Consider the following 23,369-nt stretch of genomic DNA (forward strand, 5'->3'; position numbering starts at 1 on the left):
CAAATTCTGTAGCAAAGGTAAAGGAGCATCTGAGAAAAGGCAAGTGGGGTGGACAGAGGTAGTCACAGGGACTTTCTGGGCATTAAGTGGCACAGCATTTGGAAGAGAGAGTAAAATAGGACAAAATATCTCTGAGAAAAACTTTAGGGTGGTAGGAAGCTTAAGTCTGAGAAGATGCAGTATTACAGGAATGCCTTTTCTATTTTAATAAGGATGGGGGTTTTGATTTGTATATTACTTTACATAAATCTGTATGGAATTTTTCTAATTCTAAGAGGTCAGATGTGGAGGTAAGAAGCACAGATTTCCTAGGACAACTTAAATGTAGTGTGTCCATGTTCTCCATTCATTGCAACCTGCCATGGAGCTAGCTCTTATAGCTGTCACTCTCACAGTGTTAAGAGCATGAGTCAACTTGAGGAATCTGACTGAAAATCATGTTCATAACCTTTTAGAATGCCTTTCTCATCCTGACTTTAGGGCTGGGAATGTGCCCCCAGTCTCCTGTTTGGATTTATGCTGCCCTGCTGCAGTACTGAGGTCAGGACGCAGATGCTCTGATGTGAAGACAGAGTCAAAATAATTTAGTTACTCATTCAGATGGTATGTTTTCCTTGCAGATATGCAAACCTCAAATGCTTGCAGATTGAAGCTTTTAATAAGGGAAAGAGGTGAACAAATTATTAATATTAATAATTTATGTCTTTCAAATGATCTTTTGAAGTATGCATATAATTTGTGAACATTAACTTCAAAACCATCCTTTCTGGAATGAATTGTGTGATAATTGCAATGATTGTGAAGCACTTACCACAGTCTTCCCTCTAGATAGAGCATTACAGGTGAAAGAACAAAATTAGATGAAATGAGGGAGCTCTGCCCCAAACCAGTCAAGGAAGCAAGTGGGATTCACTCCGGTTCTCATTAAGTAACATGTCATCTAAGTGCTTAGCTTGGCACCTTCCACTTTGTAAGGACTCAATAACCGCTAAGTGGGTCTGAAATGGTTCCCATAAATCAGTGTGTGTGACAGGGGCATATAAAATACTAGATGGAGTAGATAATCACCCCTGTGTGGTGACTTAATGAGGCTGGCACTGTCTCTCCACCTGAGATCTCATGCCAACTAAAGTGCTTCAGCCCCTATCATTCCACTGTGGTTGCTTCTGATTTGGGCCTTTGAGTTAGGCCGAAATTTTTAATTAGCACTCACATTCCCAAATTCAAGCATCCACCTCCCCACCTCCACCCAGAAAATTATTAAGACACTAACAGTACAACATGGATTAGCTTGAAGTTTCTTCCTCCCTTCTAGGAGAAAAATTAGAGCAATGAGAACTAATGCATTGCTTGCATGGTTATTTTTATCAAATACTAAGGACCAGGCATCATGCAAAGCTAAATGGTCATAGGTAAGGGAGGGGTTCTTTGAAAGAAAAGAGAGCTTTTTGAAGTGAGACTGTTTATGCTTCATAATCCACTTTCTTTCCTTATTATTATTTCAGGGGCAGATCAGCAGCACAGCCTTCATTCCTAAAGTCTCTGTTCCCAAGGAAAGAGCCCAATTATAATTTCAATTTGCACTAGAAGCTAGCAAGTTGAATACTGTAATCTTAATGTGCATCACTAAGCATCCCCACTAAACCACCATTGTCTTTCTCCCTCCATGTAGCACCTGTTTTTATTTACCTTCCCTGGACTTCCTCCCTTACTAGCATTTTACAAGAGGTGAAAAGATTTATTTACCCAGGGACACTCTTGCTGGAACAGCTCTTCGGTCAATCCAGAATGAAACCCACGAAAGCATCACCATCAACATGGCCGGAAAATAGGTTTTTAGCACAAAGAAGAAAATGTGCCTCCTTAGCACAAAGTTGATGAAAAGCCTATAGTACCAACCTACAAAAAAGAGTCAAAGTTTCCATTAGAACAGGCTTCTTTTGGGTCACACTACACTTGGAGATGTGACATGCTCCTTGAGATTCAAAGATCTTAGAGGACATGGAGCTGTATAAACTCAATTCTTTTTCCAGCCCTAACTGGAACCTGGGCCTGGCACTCCACTGATGTTGGTTCAATGACCTAAACTTCAGCATGTTGAATTATTTGACTCAAATATCCCCTTAACTTCCATACCTGCAGTTCAGGGATGAATGGTACTTATTTTGTGTGGGGTGACCTTTAAAGACAATATAATATGTTTACAGTGTTTCTACAAGAAGGAAAGTCTTCAACACATGATTGATGCCTGCATATAATAGTCAAGGAACTCTTTAATAGCTATAACAAATGAAAAGAACACTTTATTTGAAAGAAAATGTTCATAGTAGGTACTAGGTCATTGTATTCTAACCTGGAATCTAGGCATCAAGACATTCAAATAGGAAAGAGAAGGCCATCCCTAAACTATTTTCATTATTTTAAAGTGTCATAGAAACCATAATGTGTCTGTGATAAATTTTTTTTCCTGTTGTTGGAGTTATTTAGACTCCTATTGGTAGTATTGGTTATTTGGCACAAATTGTGGTCATATCCACACAAATACTTTGTTCAGGTTTCCCTTTCTAAAACAAAGCAATGAATAATAAATAACAAAGTGAATAAGCATGAAAACATACTTGTTATGAATAAGTGGTAAGATTAGTTTTTCTATGATAAATGCAGTTTATTCTAATTGAAAATATTCAACATGCAGAGACTATAGATTATAAATCATAGGTATTGAAAAGTTAGGGAAAGTTTCTCCTAGTTTTAGTAATAATTTTGTAGAAAACTTAAGATGACATCTATTGGACATGTCAGGCAAACATTTAGGCATGTGGCCTGAAATATATACCAAGTTAACCCATACTGAATTGGCAGGCTCCACTCCTAGTCTTCTATTCTTGATTAAGTGTTCATTGTCCTTTACTTTTTTAACCACTTTCTAATGTTTTCTCTTATTGTCAGTTGATATTTATGCTTTAATGAAATGTATGATTTAAGGACACTAAACAGGGCTGGGGATATAGCTCAGTCGGTAGAGTGCTTGCTTTGCAAGCACAAGGCCCTGGGTTCAATTCCCAGCACTGCAAAACAAAACAACACCAAACAATTTCATTCCCAGGTAACAAAAGATACTCTCAGTTCATTTTAAAGTTACAAAATACATTTTTTTGGAGCTATACATTGTCTCATATGTGTTCCTCACTTTATTATTGTGTGTAGTTGAGATTTTAAATTGTAACCGTAGAATACAATAACACCACATTTACCCTTATAGCTTCATATAATTATTGTGAGGTTAAAAGCAATAAGGAATACCTATTAAAGTAATTCATAAAGAAGGTCAGTTACTGTACAATTATTCCTTGGGAACATAAACATCTACCATCATCTGTCCTTGGTTCCAAGACCCCTAGGACATAAAAATCTATGGAAGCTCAAGTCCCTCACATAAAATTGTATAATATTTACGTATAATCTCTGCACATGCTCCAGTGTACTTTATATCATCTGTAAATTATTTGTGATACCTAATACAATTTAATTACTATGTGAATAGTTGTTATATTATATTGCGTATGGAATAATAATGACAAAAATTCTGTACCTGTTCTCTGTAGGGTCCCCTCCCCCTTAAAAAATATTTGCTCTCTATGGTTGGTTGAATCCATGGAGGCAGAACCTATAGATACAGAGAACGAACTGAATAGTTTGCAGTTATTTTTAATTATTAAGTCTTGAAATAAACTTTGGAAACCGCATACTTTCTTAAGTTAGGGATTGAACCCAGGGCCTTGTGCATGCTGAGCAAGTGCTCTCCCACTGAGCTACATCCTCGTCCCGCATCATTCCTTCCTTCATAGTTTTCTGGAGAATGATTATCTAGTTTTTGAGGTGGGGTTGGGGGTAACCAGGAAGGAGAAGTGGTACTTTGTCTAGCAGTTCTTTGGGAAAGGGAAGAGTGGGAATGGTAATGTGGTTAAAACTAGACCAAAGAAACTCCTTTACCTACCAGGAAAAGTAGTGCCATCTTGGAACAGGGTGGAGCCATCATTTTGAATAGTGTAATAAAGAGTCTGACCCCAGGTTGATGTGGGACTGTTGAGAACTCTGAAGCCCCAATTCTACTTCCCCTTCTGCCCCTCATCCGAGCCAGCTAACAAAAAAACCCCGAGTGCACTCTTCTTGTGTACCTTTGAGAAGTTCAAACATGCAAGTCCTGACACATGAAACAGAACCCCTGCTTAGCTCTACCCCGAGACCACCAAACCCCCAGCCCAGTCATGCCTTTCTGTTCTCTCTACACATTTTTAGACCTGCTTGGGAATCTGTGCTGCTCTCTCTAGAAAGTCCACTATGTGAGTAAGAATTCTCTTCCTATCATTTGTGGTGTGTATGGTATCATCAGTTTGGCTTCTGAACCAAATTTTGGATTGTGTGTGAGGGTCCATCTGCTTCCATCAGACTGCCACACAGTAGAAAAAAAAGAGAAATTAGATAAAAAGAGAAAATGGCTGGAGACTTGACAGGAGAATGAAACAGAGGGACAGTATTGGAGGAATAATTATTAAGATAAAAGCAAGTTTTTTTTATACCTGGAAACTGTTACCTTCAAATGACCTTTGACCCTAAGGCTCTAGACTGTATTCAAAAGATCATGATGTTGATGCTGAGGGCAATAGTGAGGTGATGTTGGTTGCTAACTAATATTTATTGAGCATTTACCATCTGGGAAGTAGTACTCCAAGTTGTTTCACTGTATAAACTCATGAATCCTCACAACCCTGTGAGGTAGAGTACTGTGAAACCCATTTAGAGATGAGGAAATTAAGGGTTAGAGAGTTGAAGCAACTCATCCAAGGTCACAATGCTAATAAGCGACCAATTGGGGTTGGAACTCAGGCAGCCTCTGCCCAAGATGTATGCTTTCAGCAAGTACATTATGCTGTGATAACTAATCCACTGGGGTAGATGCCATTTCTTTTTCCCTTTTTGATCTGTAGTACATGATCTTGAGGAAACTTGAAAGGATGAGGAGTTAGACCACGTTGAGAAGCTTGAATCTGGTTGTAAATGTGATGAAAAACATGGAAGAGTTTTGAACAGGAAAGAACTACGATCTTTATGATTCAAAAGATCACTCAGTCTGCTGTACTCAGAATAGAATGGAGGTGCCAGAGTGGAAGCAAGGCATATGGTTAGAGGTGTTTGCATGAGGGGTGAGAAATGATATACTAAAACAGTAGAGGTAGCTAGGTGCCTGTGAAAAGGAGGGGTGATATTTTTGGCCAAATAGGACACTTGTTTTGATTGAGATTTCTTCATATGTTGTGTATCTAGCAAACAGTAGGGGCTTAATAAATGCTGATGAATCATCCACATAAAATGCTGTACCTGTGCTGCTATAGAAAGCTAATCCACTGGAGGCACTGAACTCCTCAATGAAGAACTGAGAAAGGGAAATATGCTCTTCAGTATTTAAGGACTTGTTCCCGTATTTCCAGTACAGCATTAGATCCTCCTCACTGTAGGCATCTAAAACAAGACAATACCATTCTGGTAACTGCAAAAAGCACTTAGAAGTTACACGAGGCCTATAATCATGTAATTATGATTTTTAGTTTTGTAACATCAGTAGTTGGCCCAACGACATATATGTTAGGTGCAGACAAGTGTTTGCTAATAGACTGATCATACCCACACCTTTAAGAGAAAAATATCCTTGAAAAATTAGACCTTGATGAATAGTAGAGTGTGAAGCTTGTTTAGCACCCACAAGCTTGTCTGGCTAAAACTCTCCAGATAGCTGTTCCCCCATTAGGTGCCTTCTTTCACAAAATGAAGCCAGGTGTCACCTCTGAGTGACACCATAGCATTGCTTCACAGTTTCAGAGTTGACTCTAGGATCTCATGCTGCTTTAATTCTGTTCCTCTGTTGGATGAAATTCCAAAATAAGCCTGGAGTGGTGGCGCATGCCTGTAATACCAGCAGCTCAGGAGGCTAAGATAGGAGAATTGCAAATTCAAAGCCATCCTCAGCAACTTGGTGAGGCCCTAAGCAACTCAGTGAGACCCTGTCTCTAGAAAAATATAAAAAAAGGGTTGAAGATGTAGCATAGTCATTCAGCACCCCTTTGTTCAATTCCTAGTATCAAAAAAGAAAAAAAAAAAAGAAATTAAAAAATGAACCTAGCTTATAAGGAATTTTCTTCTAAAATCACATAGTGTTATATAAAGTTTCTAATAGATCTGGGAAGGAATGTGTATGTAGGAGACATCCATTGTCTTTCCCAGCATTTTGGTCACATTATGAAAAATTGTAGTCAACTTTTAAGATGATTTATCACAAATAGATATCGGGTAAAAGTAAATGACAAGGAGCCAGGTAAGAAATCCTTTTACAGTGCTTTGATTAGCGGTCTATGTTTAGAGTGGGTTTTTCCCGGGGAACCCACGTATACTTAGTGGAGGATTGTGACTAGATATAAGAATAAAATTCCAGAGCTTTACAGAATGTGGAAAGTGTGTGTCCGCTTACATAATAATGTTAGAAGAATATACCATTTTAGGGAGCTGTCTCTTCATAACCATTGTGGAACCTGTAAAAATAAGTAATGATGAGGGCTGGGGATATAGCTCAGTTGGTAGTGTGCACAAGGCCCCGGGTTCAGTCCCCAGCACCAAAAAAAAAAAAAAAAAAAAAAAAAAGAAAAAAAAAGAAAAAAAGTAATGATGAAAGCATTTTTCCTCTGAAACTTCTCATTTGAAAGATAAACTGCCATTATCCTTAGTAAAAGTAAAAAACCAAACCAAAACAAAATTCCCACAACTGATTTGGAAAAATACATTCAGATTTTTAAACAATTGTTAAGACCATACTTATTTCTGGGCAAGCCTGTGATGTTGTGTTCAGATGATATGGACTCACTGCATCAGGAAATAAGACTTACAGCTTTCCAGTTCAAGAGAACAATTTTGAGTGTCAAGAGGAAACCTGCTGAAATCCATTAAGCACATGGCCGAAACTGTTATCCTATAAAAGGAATGAGAAAAAGAGATCATTTAACATATGGTCAAATTAGCATGCAACATTGAAGGTCCCTTATTGTTCCCCTTTTTCGTGTGCCTTTCAAGAGTAATGGAAAATAGGTGTTATTATCTTTTGTCCAAATAATGTTCAGGAAGCAAAACCAGGAGGATAGATGATAATAGCTTACGACACAGATTGATGAGTGCATTCTGGCTCTCATAATTGTTTCTGATTTCACCATCTCCTGGTCATCCCCCTCTGTGTTTTCTGGTTCTGATGTTTTCAGAAAAACACACCTCAAAGTGAGATGTTTTAAAATAGATTTTAAAATTTCCTGCTTTTTGAAAGACCAAAACTTAAGTAGTCTCTAGTAATCAAGGGTTGGGATAGTGGAAATAAACATCAACAGGTAAAGGTTTCCTTCACAAAGCAAGTTCACTTGAGGAAATTCTCTTTCCAGCAGTGAGGGAAAAGCCTGGAGCATGTTTAATCATAGATAGACGTGCACAATGCATAATTCAGTTGCTATTAAGCCAAAAGGATGGCATGCTGATGAGGTTTACTTTTTCAATTTTTATATCCTCCTAGATTTTCCTGGCTTCAGGCAGAGGCTGCTGTACTATGATCTTGCCTCAAAGTAGAAACTTTGGTACCCAGAATAGCAGATCAGGGGTTCCTAAAAGGCCTCCAAGCAACTCTGCAAAAAAAAAAAAAAAAAAAAACAAAGGCAACAGATGCTCCCACCCAGGGTGCTCCTGAGATAATCAGAGTAGAACCATTTCATCTTCTGTGGATGAATTCTACTGTCAGTAGTCACACACCAAAATACCAAATCAGGGAAGAGTCTGGATGACTTTATGTAAATAAAATATATTCATTCTGGTGTTTTAAAGCTGGAAAGGACCTCTGAAGTCTTCTAGTCTGTCTCCTCCATAGTACACCCGAAGAAATTAATGAGCAAGGAGTTTAGGTGGTTCCAGAACCAAGCGTGGAACCAGGTGATCTGACTCTGGGCTCACATTGGCTCTGTTTTTGGCTGGAAGAGCTGTGCCAACAACCATTTTGAATCTTCCTGAGTTTGGGGGTCTCCAAGACCACTCTCAGGGTCAATGACTCGTTAGAAAGACTCACAGAACTCAGCAAAGTTCTTGTACTCATGGTTACATTTACTACAATGAAAGAATTAAAATAAACAACAGGAAATGATCACAGGGCAGGGTCCAGGGGAAATCAGAAGCAAGTTTCCAGTTATTCTCTCCTAGTGGAGTCTTGTAGACAGGTCTTCATTCCCTCAGTCATGGTGTGTGACAACCTACCTGGGGAACTGAAAACCAGGGAAGCTCACTCCAGCCTTGGTGTCTGTTACAGTTTGGATACTAGGTATTTTCCAAAAGCTCTTGTGTTAATGCAGTAAAGTTCAGAGGTGAAGTGATTGAACTGTGAGAGCTGTATCCTAATCGGTCCATCCTTGTTTGAGTGTACTGTCTGGTAACTGTAGGCAGCTGGAGAACTGTAGACTAAAGGAAAAGGGTCATAGGCGATGTGCCCTGGAAAGATTCATCTTTCCTGCAGCCCTTTCCTCCTGCTCTCTCTGTGTTCTGGCCATGACTGGAGCAGCCCTGCTCAGCCATTCCTTCCTCCATAATGTTCTGACTCACCTTGGGCCCAGAGCAATGGAGTCAGCCCACCATGGACTGAACTGAGCCAAAATAGACTTTTCCTCCTCTAAGTCATTCTTGTCTGATATTTTCAGTCACAGTGATGCTAAGATGACTAATACAGTGTCCAACATTTTAATTGAGCATTTTCCATTGAGCCATGGTTAACTACCCAAGTGGCTGACCTCAGTCTCTAGCCCTCCAGAGGTTATGCAGATACCACATCACTCAGAACCCCCACAAGTCTCATTGTGAGTTTAGATTATACTTGAGTCACAGACAACAGGTAAACAAAATATACTTTTATCACGTAGAATATTGCTAGGAATGAGAGGTTACCTTGAAGGAGAGAGTCAAGGGCCAACTCTTTATTTAGAATATGTAATGTAAGAAAAACCCAGTGAGTTAATCCTTTACCAGTAATCCCCTCACCAAAACAAATTGAAACACTTGATTTTTTGACTAAATAATGCTGTTCTGCCCTCAATTCCTAGTGAGACCTGACTCGAATATTTTTGAGTCTTTTTTTTTTTTTTTTTGGTATCAGGGATTGGACCCAAGGGTGCTTTACCACTGAGCCACATCTCCAGCTCCTTTTATGCTTTATTTTGACATAGGGTCTCACTGAGTTGCTTAGGGCCTCACCAAATTGCTGAAGCTTGGCTTTGAACTCATGATCCTCCTGCCTCAGCCTCCCAAATTGCTGGGATTACAGCCATGCGCCACTGTGTCTGGCTTTTTTGAGTCTTCTGTTACTCCTGATTTAAAATTCCTATTGAAAAATAGTACTTTTCATCAGTTTCACTTACAAAAAAATTGACAGCCTTTATAAAATGGCAGTTCCTTTGTACAAGATATGTTTAATAGGCAAAAGAACCTACAATAGCTTTCTGTTGCTACTGTGTGAAATTAAAATACACTTGGTGGTTTAAAAAAATAGAAATTTATTCTTTCTCAGTTTTTGAGGCCAGAAGTCTGAGGTCAGTATCATTAGGCCAAAATTAAGGCGTCAGAAAGACCCTGCTCCCTTAGGAGTTCTGGGGGAGAAATCCATTCATCTTACAACTCATGGGAGCCACCGTATTCCTTGGCTTGTGGTCACATTGTTTGCTGCTCTTCTGAGTCTATCAACTTTTCTCTGCCTTTCTATTATAAGGATACTTATGTTTGTATTCAAGTCCCAGCCAGATAATCCAGGACAATTCCAATTTTAAGATCTTCAATTTAACCACATCTACAAAGATCTTTTTTTGCCATAAAGGGTAACTTTCACAGGTTCCAGGAATAAAGAGATGGATATCTTTTAGGGTATTACTTTTCCAGGCTACTGTAGAATCTTTTTGAGACTTCTAGGGCTTTTTAAAAAATTGAATAGCATGGGTTTACTAAACATTTTTAGAATATATAGTATGTAGAGGATTCATTTGGTGAAAAGAAAATATGGAACTTTAAAGATGGAGGGCTATTACTGCATAGCATTAGAATAAAAAAAAGAGGAAAATAAAATAAGTAAAAAAGAGGAAAAAGAAATAAGTTAATACTAATTTGGAAGATGACTATGCCTTTCTGTGAAAAATGAACACAGTTAATTATTTATTTAGCTAGCACAAGATTCAAATACTCTTTGATGGAGTCCAGAGGTGGGACGAAGAGGAATAGCAGATTTGCATACCTAGAAAATTGTATGCCAGACTTTTAAGGATCTCTAAAAGTCAGTTTCACTCTATTTCTCCAATCAACATACATCCATATACTCAGAATGGCTATAGTTAGAATAGGAAACCGATTTTTAAAACTGGGTGTTAGAACCAGAGAATATCACAGCTTCCCTTGTGCATCAGCACCATTAAACTGAGAGCAGTGTTGTCTGTGTAGTCTGAAGGGAGGCCCAGCAGCGTTGGTGCAGATGGCTGTGGTCCAGGGAAGCAAAGGCGATACAGAGTCCTCCTTACCTGACACTGAAGAGGACATTTCCATCTGGGTCCACGCGCAGCATGAAGTTCTCCATAGTCGTATCATGGATGAAGGATCTTTTAGAATGGACGAAAAAGATATCAGGCACCCAAATCTTTTTGATCAATCTGTGATCAAAGGTCATGCTTTTATTTGTTGTGCTAGGAAAGGAGAGCCTCTCATCTTTCCAGTAATGCCTGAGGTAAAAAGTCATTGTAAAGTCCTAAGCAGAGAGAAAAGGAGACCAATCAAAACTAGTAGAAACAGGGTGCAGGATCAATATTCTTGCTCCCAGGAGTGATTGCTATGGGTGTCAATGACTTGTAGGTGAGTGACCTATATTGTATTTTCAGGTAGGTTTAGGATGAAGCTAATGAGCTTAGGTTGTGAACTTCTCCTTCACATGGACTCCAGTGTATGCTGAGAGTTCCTGGGATTATAGAGTATTCATACTGGGAAGGGAAATCAGGTTATCAATGGGAAGCTATTTTATGTGAGCATTCTGATAAATCTCCAGAAAAGACTGCAGATGAAAGGGACCTTAAACTTCAATATTTTGTTTTTTATTTTATTGTAATTTCTTATTCTAAATAAATGTCCACTTTTAAAACTGTTTAGTATTCATAATTTTGTGTTAATTCTGATAAAGTTGATCTTCCAAATTGAATAGTCCTGCAAAAACCTGGACACAGTATGTATTAGAGCTATTAGTGGAAAGCAAGTTGTCAGAGGTCCTGGGACAAAGACAGGCTGACTCCAGAGAAAAGCATGACCTGGTTTCCAGGGCCAGTGAGAGGGCACAGGCCCCACATGAAGGCATTCAAAATTGGATTCTTAATACTTTAGGTCCTGGGGGGCGGGGGGCGGTCAATACTAAAATGCAAACTAGGTGCAAACCGTATCTAGAAGCTGCATCCTACTAGGTACCTGGTGGAGCCCTTGTCATTTACACTTGCATGTGGTGGAAACCAAAGATATGTACCTATAGGAGATGGTGAAAAGACAGTGGAACTGAGGAGAAAGAAATGAAACGGAACACATGATCCAGATATGAGGAAGTACAGCAGTTAGGTAGAATAGGGAAATGGACATTGAGGATTTAAAAGAATAAATCTTTCTTCATTTAGCATAGATAAGTAAACTAAAGGAGGTTAAACAAAACTCTGAGACTGCATTAACACACAAACAGAAGAGGAGCAGGTGAAAAAGAAGTTAGGCGTGGGCATGGAAGTTAGCCGCCATAGCATGAAGGGGTTCTTGGAGTAAAATCCTGAAAACTATGTAAATGAGAAACAACTATTGTCGTTACATAGATAAGGAAGGTAGTTCTACATTGGGAATGGGGAAAATAAGATGGAAAAATTATGGTAGAGGATATTAAAACATTAAAAATGGCAAAAATTATAAAACCAGGATTAAGGGAGGGAATGATTTAAAAAGTAAGCATGCAAAATAGTGTAGGAGACAGAAAGAGGCTACAGGGAAGATGGATGAGATTAGCAAGTGATGTGTTTTAAGTCTTAGGTACAGTGGTAGCTGAAGAGTACTCCATGAAAACAATACAGTTGTTTTGTTGCAAAATAAAATAGTGACAATCTATTCTGTATTTGTAGAAAATAGAAGCGATTTTCTTAATTTTTAGTCCTCTGAGTCAAAAAGTCCTTTGTTGTTTACAGATAAGCAAGACTAATAACAGCTGAAACTTCTGGAAGTGGCCTATGAAGCTTGGTTCAATGGTCTTTTTATGGGGAAAATTTCATAGTTGTGATGACATAGTGCACATCCATCATGATTCTCCTTCTACTGGATTGCTCCTAGTTCTCATTACATAACTAAATACATCACGATGTTCTGTAGGTAGTGCCCCACTGCTGAAAAACCCACTAGAAGGAAAAAAGAAGAGTAGAAAAGGAGTGGGAATTGTAATTGAAGACAGAACGAACTGAATAGAAGAGGACAAAGGAAGCATGATTCTATTATTGTTGAGCAAAGTAGGAAAGATGATAGGAAAGATGAATGACATACATAACTCAAATGATTTATTAGAACACCAATGATTTTGCTACTACTGATCTCATACTTTCAGAAACTTACCATGTTAACTTCTGAAATGCTGTCAATGCTTTCAACCTGGACATCTATACCTACTGGCACTGGGGACCCTACAGAAAGAACAATGGGTAAAATGTTGAGAAATGCATGCCAATCATTTTGGAAACCTTCAAAACAGAGAGAGATCATTGTTCATAGGTTGTAAATGGATTACTTTCTGGGTTTCTTGAAACAAAATTTTTTTTTCCCATTTTCTAATGAATGAATTACTGTACATTCAGTTATAATAGCAAAAGCACATGTGTAAATAAATGCTATTCCAATAATCATTACTCATTTACTTGGTAACCTCTCAAATATTTTTCTTCTGTGGTATAGAAGTGATGTCCTCAGTTTTATTTTTCGTTTTGGGTTTTTTTTTTTTTTTTTTAGCTAGTAGAGGAAGGGTCAATGTTTTGAAAACATACCGAAATGTATGAAAAATTATGCATTTTATATGGCCATGGTTATATCTTACAATCAGGGAGTGTCAGAGTAGTTGGTTCTGGGCAGTGTTAAAATGTTTTCTCTCCTTCAAAAAACCCAGCCACTTTCAATTGTACAGTAGTTGGCAGACTAGAAGTACACAGATGGCAGTGCAAAGCTACACATAAGCACCATGATTCCCTCCACAGATCATCAGCAACAACAGGCTGCACCTGGGGAGAAGCAGACATCCTTAGAAATGCATTGGAAGAGACTATACCAGGAGTCAGATCTGGAGCAATTCCATACAGGGAACTGCTGAGACTTGTTTGCAGTTGGATCACCTAGCATCAGATTCGTGGGCCCAGAAAACCTAAATGACAACACAGTCCAGACTGGGTGATACTATGACATTTCCTAGGGCACCCAACAAAGGACTTCACAGCTTTCTGGGTGAGGGAACATTGATGTTAATAGTTTTATCATTTAGTTTTAAGTATAAAATTTGATGCATATATATGTTAACACAATTTATATAGCTAAACATATAATCTTCATATGCTTTGTTTCCATAATGACCCACTCTCACCCTTATTGCTTATATAGTCTTGAGTTAAAAAACACTTGTAACTATTGATGAAAAATATAAATTCTGCATAGAGAAATCCCAGCTAGTTGTTTTAGTCAAGATTCTGGGATTTAGAGAAATCAGGCCTGAGAAACTTTCTTACTAGTCTAAATAATACTTGGATGTGTGACTTATGGCATATGTGTGCATAAATTCAACAGCCTTTTAAATACATAGTACTGTGTAAAACAAGCTGTCTTGCTAGTTTCTGTCATTCTTCTGTGACTCCCCCATTAATTGGCTGATGTTACCTTTACTATATGAACATCATATTTGCTTTTTTGTTCTATACGTCCATAACCCCAGTATCATTCTTACTTCAGTAAGCCAGGCACTGCTCTGCCATGAAAATCTATTTTTGTCTCTGCCTTCAGGAATCCCTTACTTGCATCTTAACCTCCAACTTCTTCCTGAGATATCAGATCAATTTCTTCTTATAATACTAATAGTAACTCTATAAATAATGTTATTTACTGATAGTTTTGATTGAGCATTGACTTGGAAACTGCTCAGTAGTATTCCTTTTTAGGAATCAGATTTGGTGACTTTATTTTTTGGCCTTTTTTCTTAAATTAGCAGGATAGAAAAATAAAAATTCATGAAAATATCTTGCTCTTGGCTCTGCTCAGTACTTCATGGTGAGTAAATCTTCCCACTAATTCTAATACTCTAAGGGAATGAAAGATTTGGAAAAGTCTTATGGGGTGGCAGCATGTCCTCGATAAAGATCCAGCACTGGAGTCACATAGACTCGAATTTGAACCTAGCTCCACCACTGTTAGGTGATGTATGGTAAGTGATGTCTCCATGCTTGGTTTCCTCACTTAGGAAACCTGAGGAGTAATGCTCACTGTGGAATCTCATTCGAGACTTCTCTCTGTACTTCTTGACCCTGCCATGAGTTGAGCAGCTTTCCTCCACTGGGCTCTTCTCCCATTATAGGTTGCCTCACCTCTGGTCCAGAGTAATGGAGTCAGTCCGCTATGAACTGAGATCTCTGAAATCATGAGCCCCAAATAATCTTTTCAACATCTAAGTTGTTCTTGTCAGGTGTTTTGGTCACAGTAACAAGAAAGTTGGTGACCGTGCAAACTGGGGAACAATCTTTAAAGCTGCCTTCAAGGACACAGACATGCCTGTGTTGGAAGCACTGGGTCCTTGGGGTTGTTTGAAGGCTGTTTTGACTGTGGAGCTGAGATATGGCTTGTCCATTAGAAATGAGTTCCTAAATAGTTTAGATTTATTCTTTCCTCCCTCCAGATTAATACTGTTCTCCTGGGGAAGAGTTCTTCATTTCCGAGACAAATGTACACCCTCAGAGCTGCCTGCCCTCATTTCTATCTCCTGTGAGCTCCATGTCCAGTTGCAACTCACTTCTTGGGTAAGATCTATGCTCTGGCTCCCCGATGTCCTAGTGAAGTTGGGGGTGGGGATTTGAGGGCAAGATGCAGAAACACAGAATTTTGGATCTGCATAAAATTCTAAAGATCTTCTCTTTTACAGTGTGGAGTTGAGTCAAGAGAGAAAGTGGCAGTAAAAGATGTATTAAAATCATGAAGTTTGTAGCCAGATAAACCTAAGTTAGAACAAAACTTCTGTGAATCCTTAACTCCTCATACATCAGTTTGCTAATCTGTAAAGTAGGGGAAAATATATACCTTATATGCCTTATTATTGTTAGACTACATGAAAAAATGCATGTCAATTCTTTAACCTAATTCCATCCAAATGTCTTAACAAACAACTTTGCACTATTAGATCAGTGATAAATGTAACCACATTAATAATGACAATTTTATAAGCAGTTTTATTAAGTCTATATGTAAAGTATTTAAAATATAATAAAAATTAAATAAAGTTTTCTGATATGGCATTGCTTGCTTGGGATCATTAACTAGGTACACACATATTTATAAGCTTTTTATGTACATAAAGCTATAACATCAATCTCTTTCTTTGCAGGCTGGAATAATGCAGGTTAAATTATCTTTTAGTATGGTTCATTTAAAATTCATTTTGTCATGTATTATCTCATGTCATCATTACAGCAACTTTTTTTTTTCCACTTGGCATATGTGGGAACTTATACTCAGAGGGGACCACACAACACTGCCTGAAACCCAAAACTGGTTAATGACAGGGATATAACCAAGTTCTTCTGATTTTCAGTCCTCTTCTGTGACAGGCAGAGACTGTACAAGCAGCTTTTAACCTTAGCTTTTGCCTCAACTCAGTAGCCAATATCCATAGACTGCATTGATTTCACTTTGAGAAAACAAAGAAATCCTCATCTATAACACTAAAACAGAAAACCCTTAGTTATGGGAGATGTAATGGGTAGGGAAAACATAAATAAAGAAAATGAGCTGCAATTTATAACCCAAGTTAAACAAAAAGCTCCCCTAAATTTATATCCTCCTGTTTCCACATAATGAGTCAATTAATCTTCTAATGCTTTACAAAAGTAAAAAACACTGCAGCAGCAGCTGGTTTTAATGTTAAAGCTAATTAGGAAAACACATTAAGTCAAGGGAAGTGCTGAAGTTACATTTAGATCAAGAGGGAAGAAGTATGCTCATGTGTTTGTGTTATGGACAAGTATAAAGAAAGAGAAGATAAATTAAAGCTCATCTTTTATATCCTGCAGTGTGATTTGCCCCATGGAAGGCAATTCTGTGGGAACATGGAAATGGGTCACTGGTATAAGGAGCTGTTATGATGAAGACAGGCCAGAAAAGGTTAAGGACTACGTTTCATAGAGCTGCCAGACTGAAACTTCTGACCAAAATTATGGATTTTTTTTCTGTTTGAACTGACTGAATACATAAGCCATCTGAGCATCATTTATCCCCAGTCTATGATTGTCAGAAAAATTTCTTAATTGTAAGATGATTTGCCACCTGTCACTAAGTAGCAGCTTTCAATTGCATTTTTAATAACCTTTAATAGCCTCAGGAAAAAAATATTTAAAAAATGCATTATTGCTTAAAAACATCTTAACAGATCAAGCAAAGTGGAAATTTAGGGTTAATTTGACTTTTTTTCTGGGGGCTGGGGATGATACAGGGGATGGAGAGTAAGACATAAATATTTCGAGATAAAAGAGGTAGTAGGCATTTAGTAATCTGTAGCAGCAGCTCTCAAACTGTCAAGCATAAGTGAATCACCTGGGGATCCTGTTACAATGAGGTTTTGATTCAGGAGGTCTGAGCTGGGGCCTGAGCTTCTGCACTTATAGGAACTCCCAGGTGATTTTGAAGCAGGTCCTTGTATGACTTTGAGTGACAGGTGTCTGTGGGCTGCTTATTTCAAGGTTCACAGTCAAGGACAGTGATTCTCTCACTGACTGACTTTCAACGGGCTAAAGTAATCCCTTCAGAAACTCTTTCCTCCAGAATAGAAAGTAATTTGACTGAGGAACCTAACCTGTTAGGAATTAGGGCAGCTTTGGAATTGGCGTTGAGTGTATTACGGTGAGCTCCCAACTGCGGCGGCTGACAGTCCTAACCATTCTCTTGTGACTGGCGCCCTCTAGTGGCTAATTAGACGAATAGCCAGCGAGTTTAACTCGATTTCCGTCCGCTAATTGGTAATTGGTAAATAGAGGAAAAATGAACAAAGTTTTCATAGTATCATAGAGACCAAGGTACAGAACACCTGCATGGTGGTTGTAGAGTATATTATACAAACTTCGGGAAAAAATTTATGGGGTAAGAAACAGTTTGTTGAGAACGGTGGAAAGCTTAAGTATGTTTGGAATTGTGGTAAAGATGATATATTTAAGAAATAGTTAAGTAGAGAGAGAGAAAGTGATAGAATTCTTGGAGGAAGAAAATGAACACACTTCTAAGCCTGTGTAATTTCAAGGCCTATACAACCTTAAATTAGGATTTAATAAGTGTGAGAAATGACTGGAAAACAAAAAGCAAAAACTTTAAATTCACTAACATTTAATCTGATACTGATAATCTAATGCAGTGGTTCTCAAAATGTGATTCACAGACCAGCAGCATTAGCATCATCAAGGAACTTTTCAGAAATGCAAATTGCTGGGCTCACCCAGCCCCTGTTTTCTATTATTTTGAGAAAAGTAATAAATGTATGATTAGTAATTCTTATGATTCTTATGATTATTGCCATTAAAAATATTAATGATAATAAATTACACAGTAAGTTCTAGATTATGATTTTCAACTGATTTTAATGATCTGTGTCAATTTCATTGAAGCATTTGCAGATTTGAAAACTTGGGACTTAATGAGTTAAAATGGATACGTGTTCAATTGTTCTCATTCAAGAGAAGAAATTGTAAGTTTTTTTAATATATCGATGGACTTACGTTTTGACCTTAATTGCTTCTAATTTTTAACTCCATTTTGGCAGTACAATGGGTTTTAATGTGAGTTTTATAAAGATAATACTCACCTCCAAATCCAGGCCTTATTGCAAAATCATGGTCCTCGATGTGGAGAAGTTGCTCATATTTCATGGGCCTGACTTTGGTATTGTCAACTTTCTTCATTCTAGTTTCTTTTTTGCTGTCCCACCCCAAGAGAAAAAAAGTATACTTTTGAGATATATATGCTTTTGGATTTGGCGGGGGTACTGGAGATTGAACTGAGGGGTGCTTTACTGCTGAGCTACATCCCCCAGTACTTTTTATTTTTTCTCTTGAGACAGAGTCTTGCTAAGTTGCTGAGGTCCTCACCAAGTTTTTGAGAATGGCTTGGAACTTGAGATACTCCTGCCTTAGCCTCTCAAGTTGAGGGGATTATAATGGTATACCACTGTGCCTGGCCAACTTCTGGATATTTTTATTTATGTTATCCACCTGTACTTGACATAATGTGTTCTGAAATAATTACATAAAATCTCATTTTCTCAGTTCATGTTAAGCAAATGCCATTTGCTCTTTATGATGTAAGGGTGGAGCAGGTATGATAAATCAAATTTTGGGGCACTTTAAATGACACAGTAAGTATAGATTGAATGCCCAAACAGACAATGTTTCTCACATTATGGTTTATAGACTTGGGATATCTCAACTACCTGGGTAGGGGTAGTCAAAATTCACATTCATATTCATATTCATGAATCCCCATCCCAGACCAACTAAATCAGCACTCATGGAAACAACCATGTCACTAAATAATTTTTGGGATCACTGAAGTTGAACAGTCTGTATTAAAACAGTGAAAACCAAAATAAGAGCATTGCAAACTTGTAAACTGATGGAAATAGTATTTTACAAAGACAAAATAAATAGAAAATATGGGAGCAGGATGAAATCCTGGCAGGCCTGGCAGAAGTTCTAGAATGTAAGGGATGGCAGGACTTGGACCCAGGAAAGCCAGACTACAAGGATGTAGAGTATATTTTTACCCACAGTTCTCTAGGGTGAAGGCAAGATGGGAGTGGCCTCCCTCTAAGTGTCCTGATGTGGGAACAAAGCCCTGCTCCCCAGGTCTGTGAACTTGGGCATTTTGCTGGATTCTCAGACTCACTTCTGCCCTGAGATACCTGCTTCCCAGGGACACTGTGAGTCCATGGAGGCAGTGTCTGGGAGAGCCCAGCTCCTCTGTGAGTGACACACTGCAATCTTCTTGTGCAGGAGACCCTTAGATCCTCCTTCTAGAAGAACATCGTGGTGGTCTGTAGCCAGGGGCTTCTGGGTGAATCTAGTTACTCTGAATTCCCAACCCATCTGGATCAATAAGTATCTTCTTTAGGTAACCAAGGTCAATTTTAACTCATGACAGGTGGAGGCAATTTTTTGAACTCAGTATAATTACTGTGATGGGAAGAATTTTAGATTCTGAAGCAGTTGAAGGGATATGTCTGGGTATGTGGTCGCCTGAGATCATTCAGTGTAGTCTTTCAACAGGGCAGTTTCTGGAAACCTCAGAGGTCAACAGATGTACTTTTTCCAATGATAGGAATAAAGAAATTGGGAGGAAAAAAACCCTGTTTTTTGTAGCAGGCATTGAGTTTGACTTTAAATAAGTCAAGTCATTTTATCTTATGAATAATGGAACACAGAGCACTATTTCTTTTAAGAAGAATTAACTAGAAAAATTCTAGGGAGCTAAAATGAACTATTTATTAACAAGTAATAGCAGCTAGCTTTTATTAAATGCCTACTATGTTCAAGACATCATGCCAGATGTTTTGTAAATATTATCTTCTTTGGCATGCATCCAAATCATCTGGTTTCCTGGGCCTCATGCCCAGAATTTCTGATTCAATAGCTTTTGGATATAAGAATTTTATTTATAACCATTTCTCAGGAGAGCCACTGCCCTAGAAAATAGTTGACACTTAATAAAAGTTAGCTACTTATTATTCTAAGAAAAATGGAACTGTAACTTTGACTGTAAAATCATGAAAGTTACTCCTTTGCTAATAACATTTTAAAAATAATATCAAACAACGTCACTAATGTATCTTTTATAAAGCTTATCTCTCCATGAGATTGGAAAGGATAAATTTTAATTAAGAGTCCCAAGAACACTGAACACAGAGACTGCTGTGAAATGCTCTCTTGGCAATACTTGAAAACACACACACCTGAGGGTTCTTCTGATATAGAATGGGATGTTCCATATTTATCTATTTTTTTTACTATTTTTGTATCTCATGTATTTCCAAAAAAGGAATTTGCTCCTTGTATACCTCTAAAGGAATTTTGAAAATTCATCTGCTTCCCCACACATACTTAAATAGATGTCTTCAATTTTTCCACCATAAGTTTTAAAATTACTTAAATATTTGTGGCTAATAGAAAACATATTCATCCTCTAAATGTTGCTAAAAAATTCAAATACTGACATTAAGCACTTAAAAATATAAGAACAAATTATTCTTTTAAAAATATTAGAAATTTTATAGTGTTCCTTATTTTCTTTGAACTTGTCTTTCCATATTATTTCCCCCATAGCATTTTGTTTGTTTGTTTATTTATTTATTTACTTATTTATTTATTTATGTACCAGGGATTGAACACAGGGGAGCTTTTTCAAACCCCAGGGGCACTTTATCTGTGAGCCACATCCTCAGTTACCCCCTCCCTCTTTTTTTGAGACAGGGTCTCACTAAGTTGCTTAGGGTCTCCCTAAGTTGATGAGGCTGGCTTTGAACTTGTGATCCTTCTGCCTCTGCCTCCTGATTTGCTGGAATTACAAGTATGTGTCACTGTACCTGGCTTCTCCATAAATTTAAACCACCCCATCCTATATGTCTTTTCAAGAAGAAATGTGTGTACATTGAAATTAGCTTTTTTTTTTCTATAACCATTACAAATGAAGCAAAGCATGACTGAAGTAAATATTAAAATTAAGAATGAAATTTTAGTGGAAATACATTTGTTTATGAAATGATGGTATATTTTCCTAATTCTTTTATGTATAAGTAAATGGATGTGACTCATTGCTAGAATCAAACTGGGTTTATCAAAAATTTTGTTTCTTTTTTTATTTTTAGTAGATGAAATTGTTTTCAGCATTTGAAAACCTTTGTTCACATATATGTAAATATATGGAATTTGAATATTTTTTAACATTGTCTTAGCAATATAACAATTATTTAAATTCCTTCTTAAGTGTTTTTCAATTTCACATTGTTTGATATATCAACGATCATTTTCAATGGTTTATAACCTGACAAATTAATTAGGTTCTTTCTCTCTAGTTTAATTGAAAGCAAAAAATAGGAACCATCTAGTTTGGAAAATGATATATTAGAGTCATCCTCTTTGGGTGGAGGGAAGTCTCTTTATACCCAGAAAGTTATTACACACTAGGGCAATGCACAGAGTAGCATCTAGGAAGAGAAAGAGGTATACCTTACCTTTTTCAAGTTGGACAGAGGAACTATTAAAAACAGGTGAGTTTTCAGGTGGGGTTTTAGCAAAAAGGTCATAAGGAAGTTAAAAGAAACTGTTTAAAAACTATGCATGTCCATATTACCCTTTAGATAGCCTGCATGTTTCCGTATGGATACACTACACTTCAGAAATAGAGGTGCCTAGTTTAAAGACCTCTGGTTTATTAAAACTACATGAACAAGTTAATGAAATAAAGACAGAAATAAAACAAAAAAGAAGCAAATATGTTTATTAAAGGGGTTACTATGTGGCAGAGCATCAGTGTTAGCCTGGAACTTGCTAGTCTTGTTCCAAGTATGCAATATTTTAAACCATTCTGTGCCTGCTGGCCTCGTCCCCATTCTAGAAGAAAGGACTTCATTTTTAGTAGTTACTGAGAGAAATCTGTTGAATAACTTCTGTCTGAGGAAATCTAGAAGTCCTGAAGTGATCAAACAAAGAAATCTCAAATGATGGAAGACGGGTACACCAGCATTCTTAGTCTTTGCCTTTAGTCTACAGAGCACTGTGAACATTGTTAGAGAGACAGAGGTGTACATCTTGGTAATAGCTGAGGTTTTCCTCTGACTTAGGGCCTTTTTCTTCCTGGATTCTAACAAAGGAAACTGCTTCTATACTCCTGCCTCTTCTAAGTGTCAGAAACAACTATAATTTTGTGACTAAGAAAGTGGAGGTCAGGAGGTGGGAAAGGCTAGACTTTGAGTTTTAAGTCTCAGGAGGCCTAAGAAGTTCTTTGAAGAAGACACACTAGGGAAAGAATTTAGAAGTACTGGAATTGGTTGAGAGAAAACAAATACACCTAACTCATTCTGATGCCTTAGACTTTCATATGTGGAGGGAAAAAAAACCCTCATTTTAATTGAGTCACAAACACTCAGGTTGGCTGCTTTACAAAACTGTTTCCCCAAGGGTGCCTATATATCTGATTAGTCTACTAGAATCAGAACTTGAAAACAACTAGGCCTGACATGATTAGACTATTTACCCAAGGGAGGTTGTAATTAACAAGCATATTTAAAAAGTTAATTAAGAGGGTTAACATTGGGATACCAATTAAAATCACAACTACTATTTTATATCTATTAAATGAGTAAAAGGCAAAAATAATGTTAGTGCCCTACACTGATAAGGATATGTGAAATGGGAGTATTTACACCTTGCAGGTGGGAGAATAATTATTGGTAAACTCTTTTAGAAATTCATCTCAGGAGCCATAAAGATATGCTATGTGCTTTGACTCAGTAATTTGATTTCAGAAAAATTATAATTTTTATTAGTAAAGGAAAAAATACATGCATGAAAATATTTGTTGCTTATATTACTGTTACTTATAGCAGTGCAAAGCTGAAAATAAATGTCTAATATTGAAGGAGTTTAATTCTCATTCTTTAAATCCAATTAATAATATGAAGTGATGAAAAATATCATTATGATAGCTATTAGGCAATATTGAAAAATGCTTAATTTAAGAAAATATAAAATAAGTTTTATGCCATAACTTTAACCAGGTATATGGACAAGGATTAAAAGTGAACTTAGAAAAGAGAAGGCATAATGGAGATTATTGGTAATTTTCCAAGCAACAATCCATTCTTGTTATGGGGTTATTTGTGTCATGATTTATAAATGAACTACACCAAGGTGGACCTTCCCTCTAGAATCTCTCACCTTGTCACTCATTCTAGAAGCACGTCCTGTGTTAACATGGTTGTTTTT

The 23,369-nt window shown here is 37.4% G+C and overlaps 1 protein-coding gene across 1 annotated transcript in view; it reads right to left on the reverse strand.

The window, feature by feature from the left end:
• Nucleotides 1-23,369, reverse strand: part of GABRR3 (gamma-aminobutyric acid type A receptor subunit rho3) — a gene marked incomplete at both ends in the record, with an annotated part of 41,013 nt that overhangs the window by 13,334 nt on the left and 4,310 nt on the right. The window contains 6 exons of the mRNA XM_079155697.1: nucleotides 1,747-1,899; nucleotides 5,380-5,520; nucleotides 6,936-7,018; nucleotides 10,626-10,849; nucleotides 12,721-12,788; nucleotides 18,197-18,309. Of these exons, the coding sequence (XP_079011823.1) occupies nucleotides 1,747-1,899; nucleotides 5,380-5,520; nucleotides 6,936-7,018; nucleotides 10,626-10,849; nucleotides 12,721-12,788; nucleotides 18,197-18,309 (782 nt within the window). The remainder of the gene's footprint in view (nucleotides 1-1,746; nucleotides 1,900-5,379; nucleotides 5,521-6,935; nucleotides 7,019-10,625; nucleotides 10,850-12,720; nucleotides 12,789-18,196; nucleotides 18,310-23,369) is intronic.

Source organism: Sciurus vulgaris (assembly GCF_902686455.1).
Source record: "Sciurus vulgaris genome assembly, chromosome: 10".
In the NCBI taxonomy this organism is placed as follows: Eukaryota; Metazoa; Chordata; class Mammalia; order Rodentia; family Sciuridae; genus Sciurus; species Sciurus vulgaris.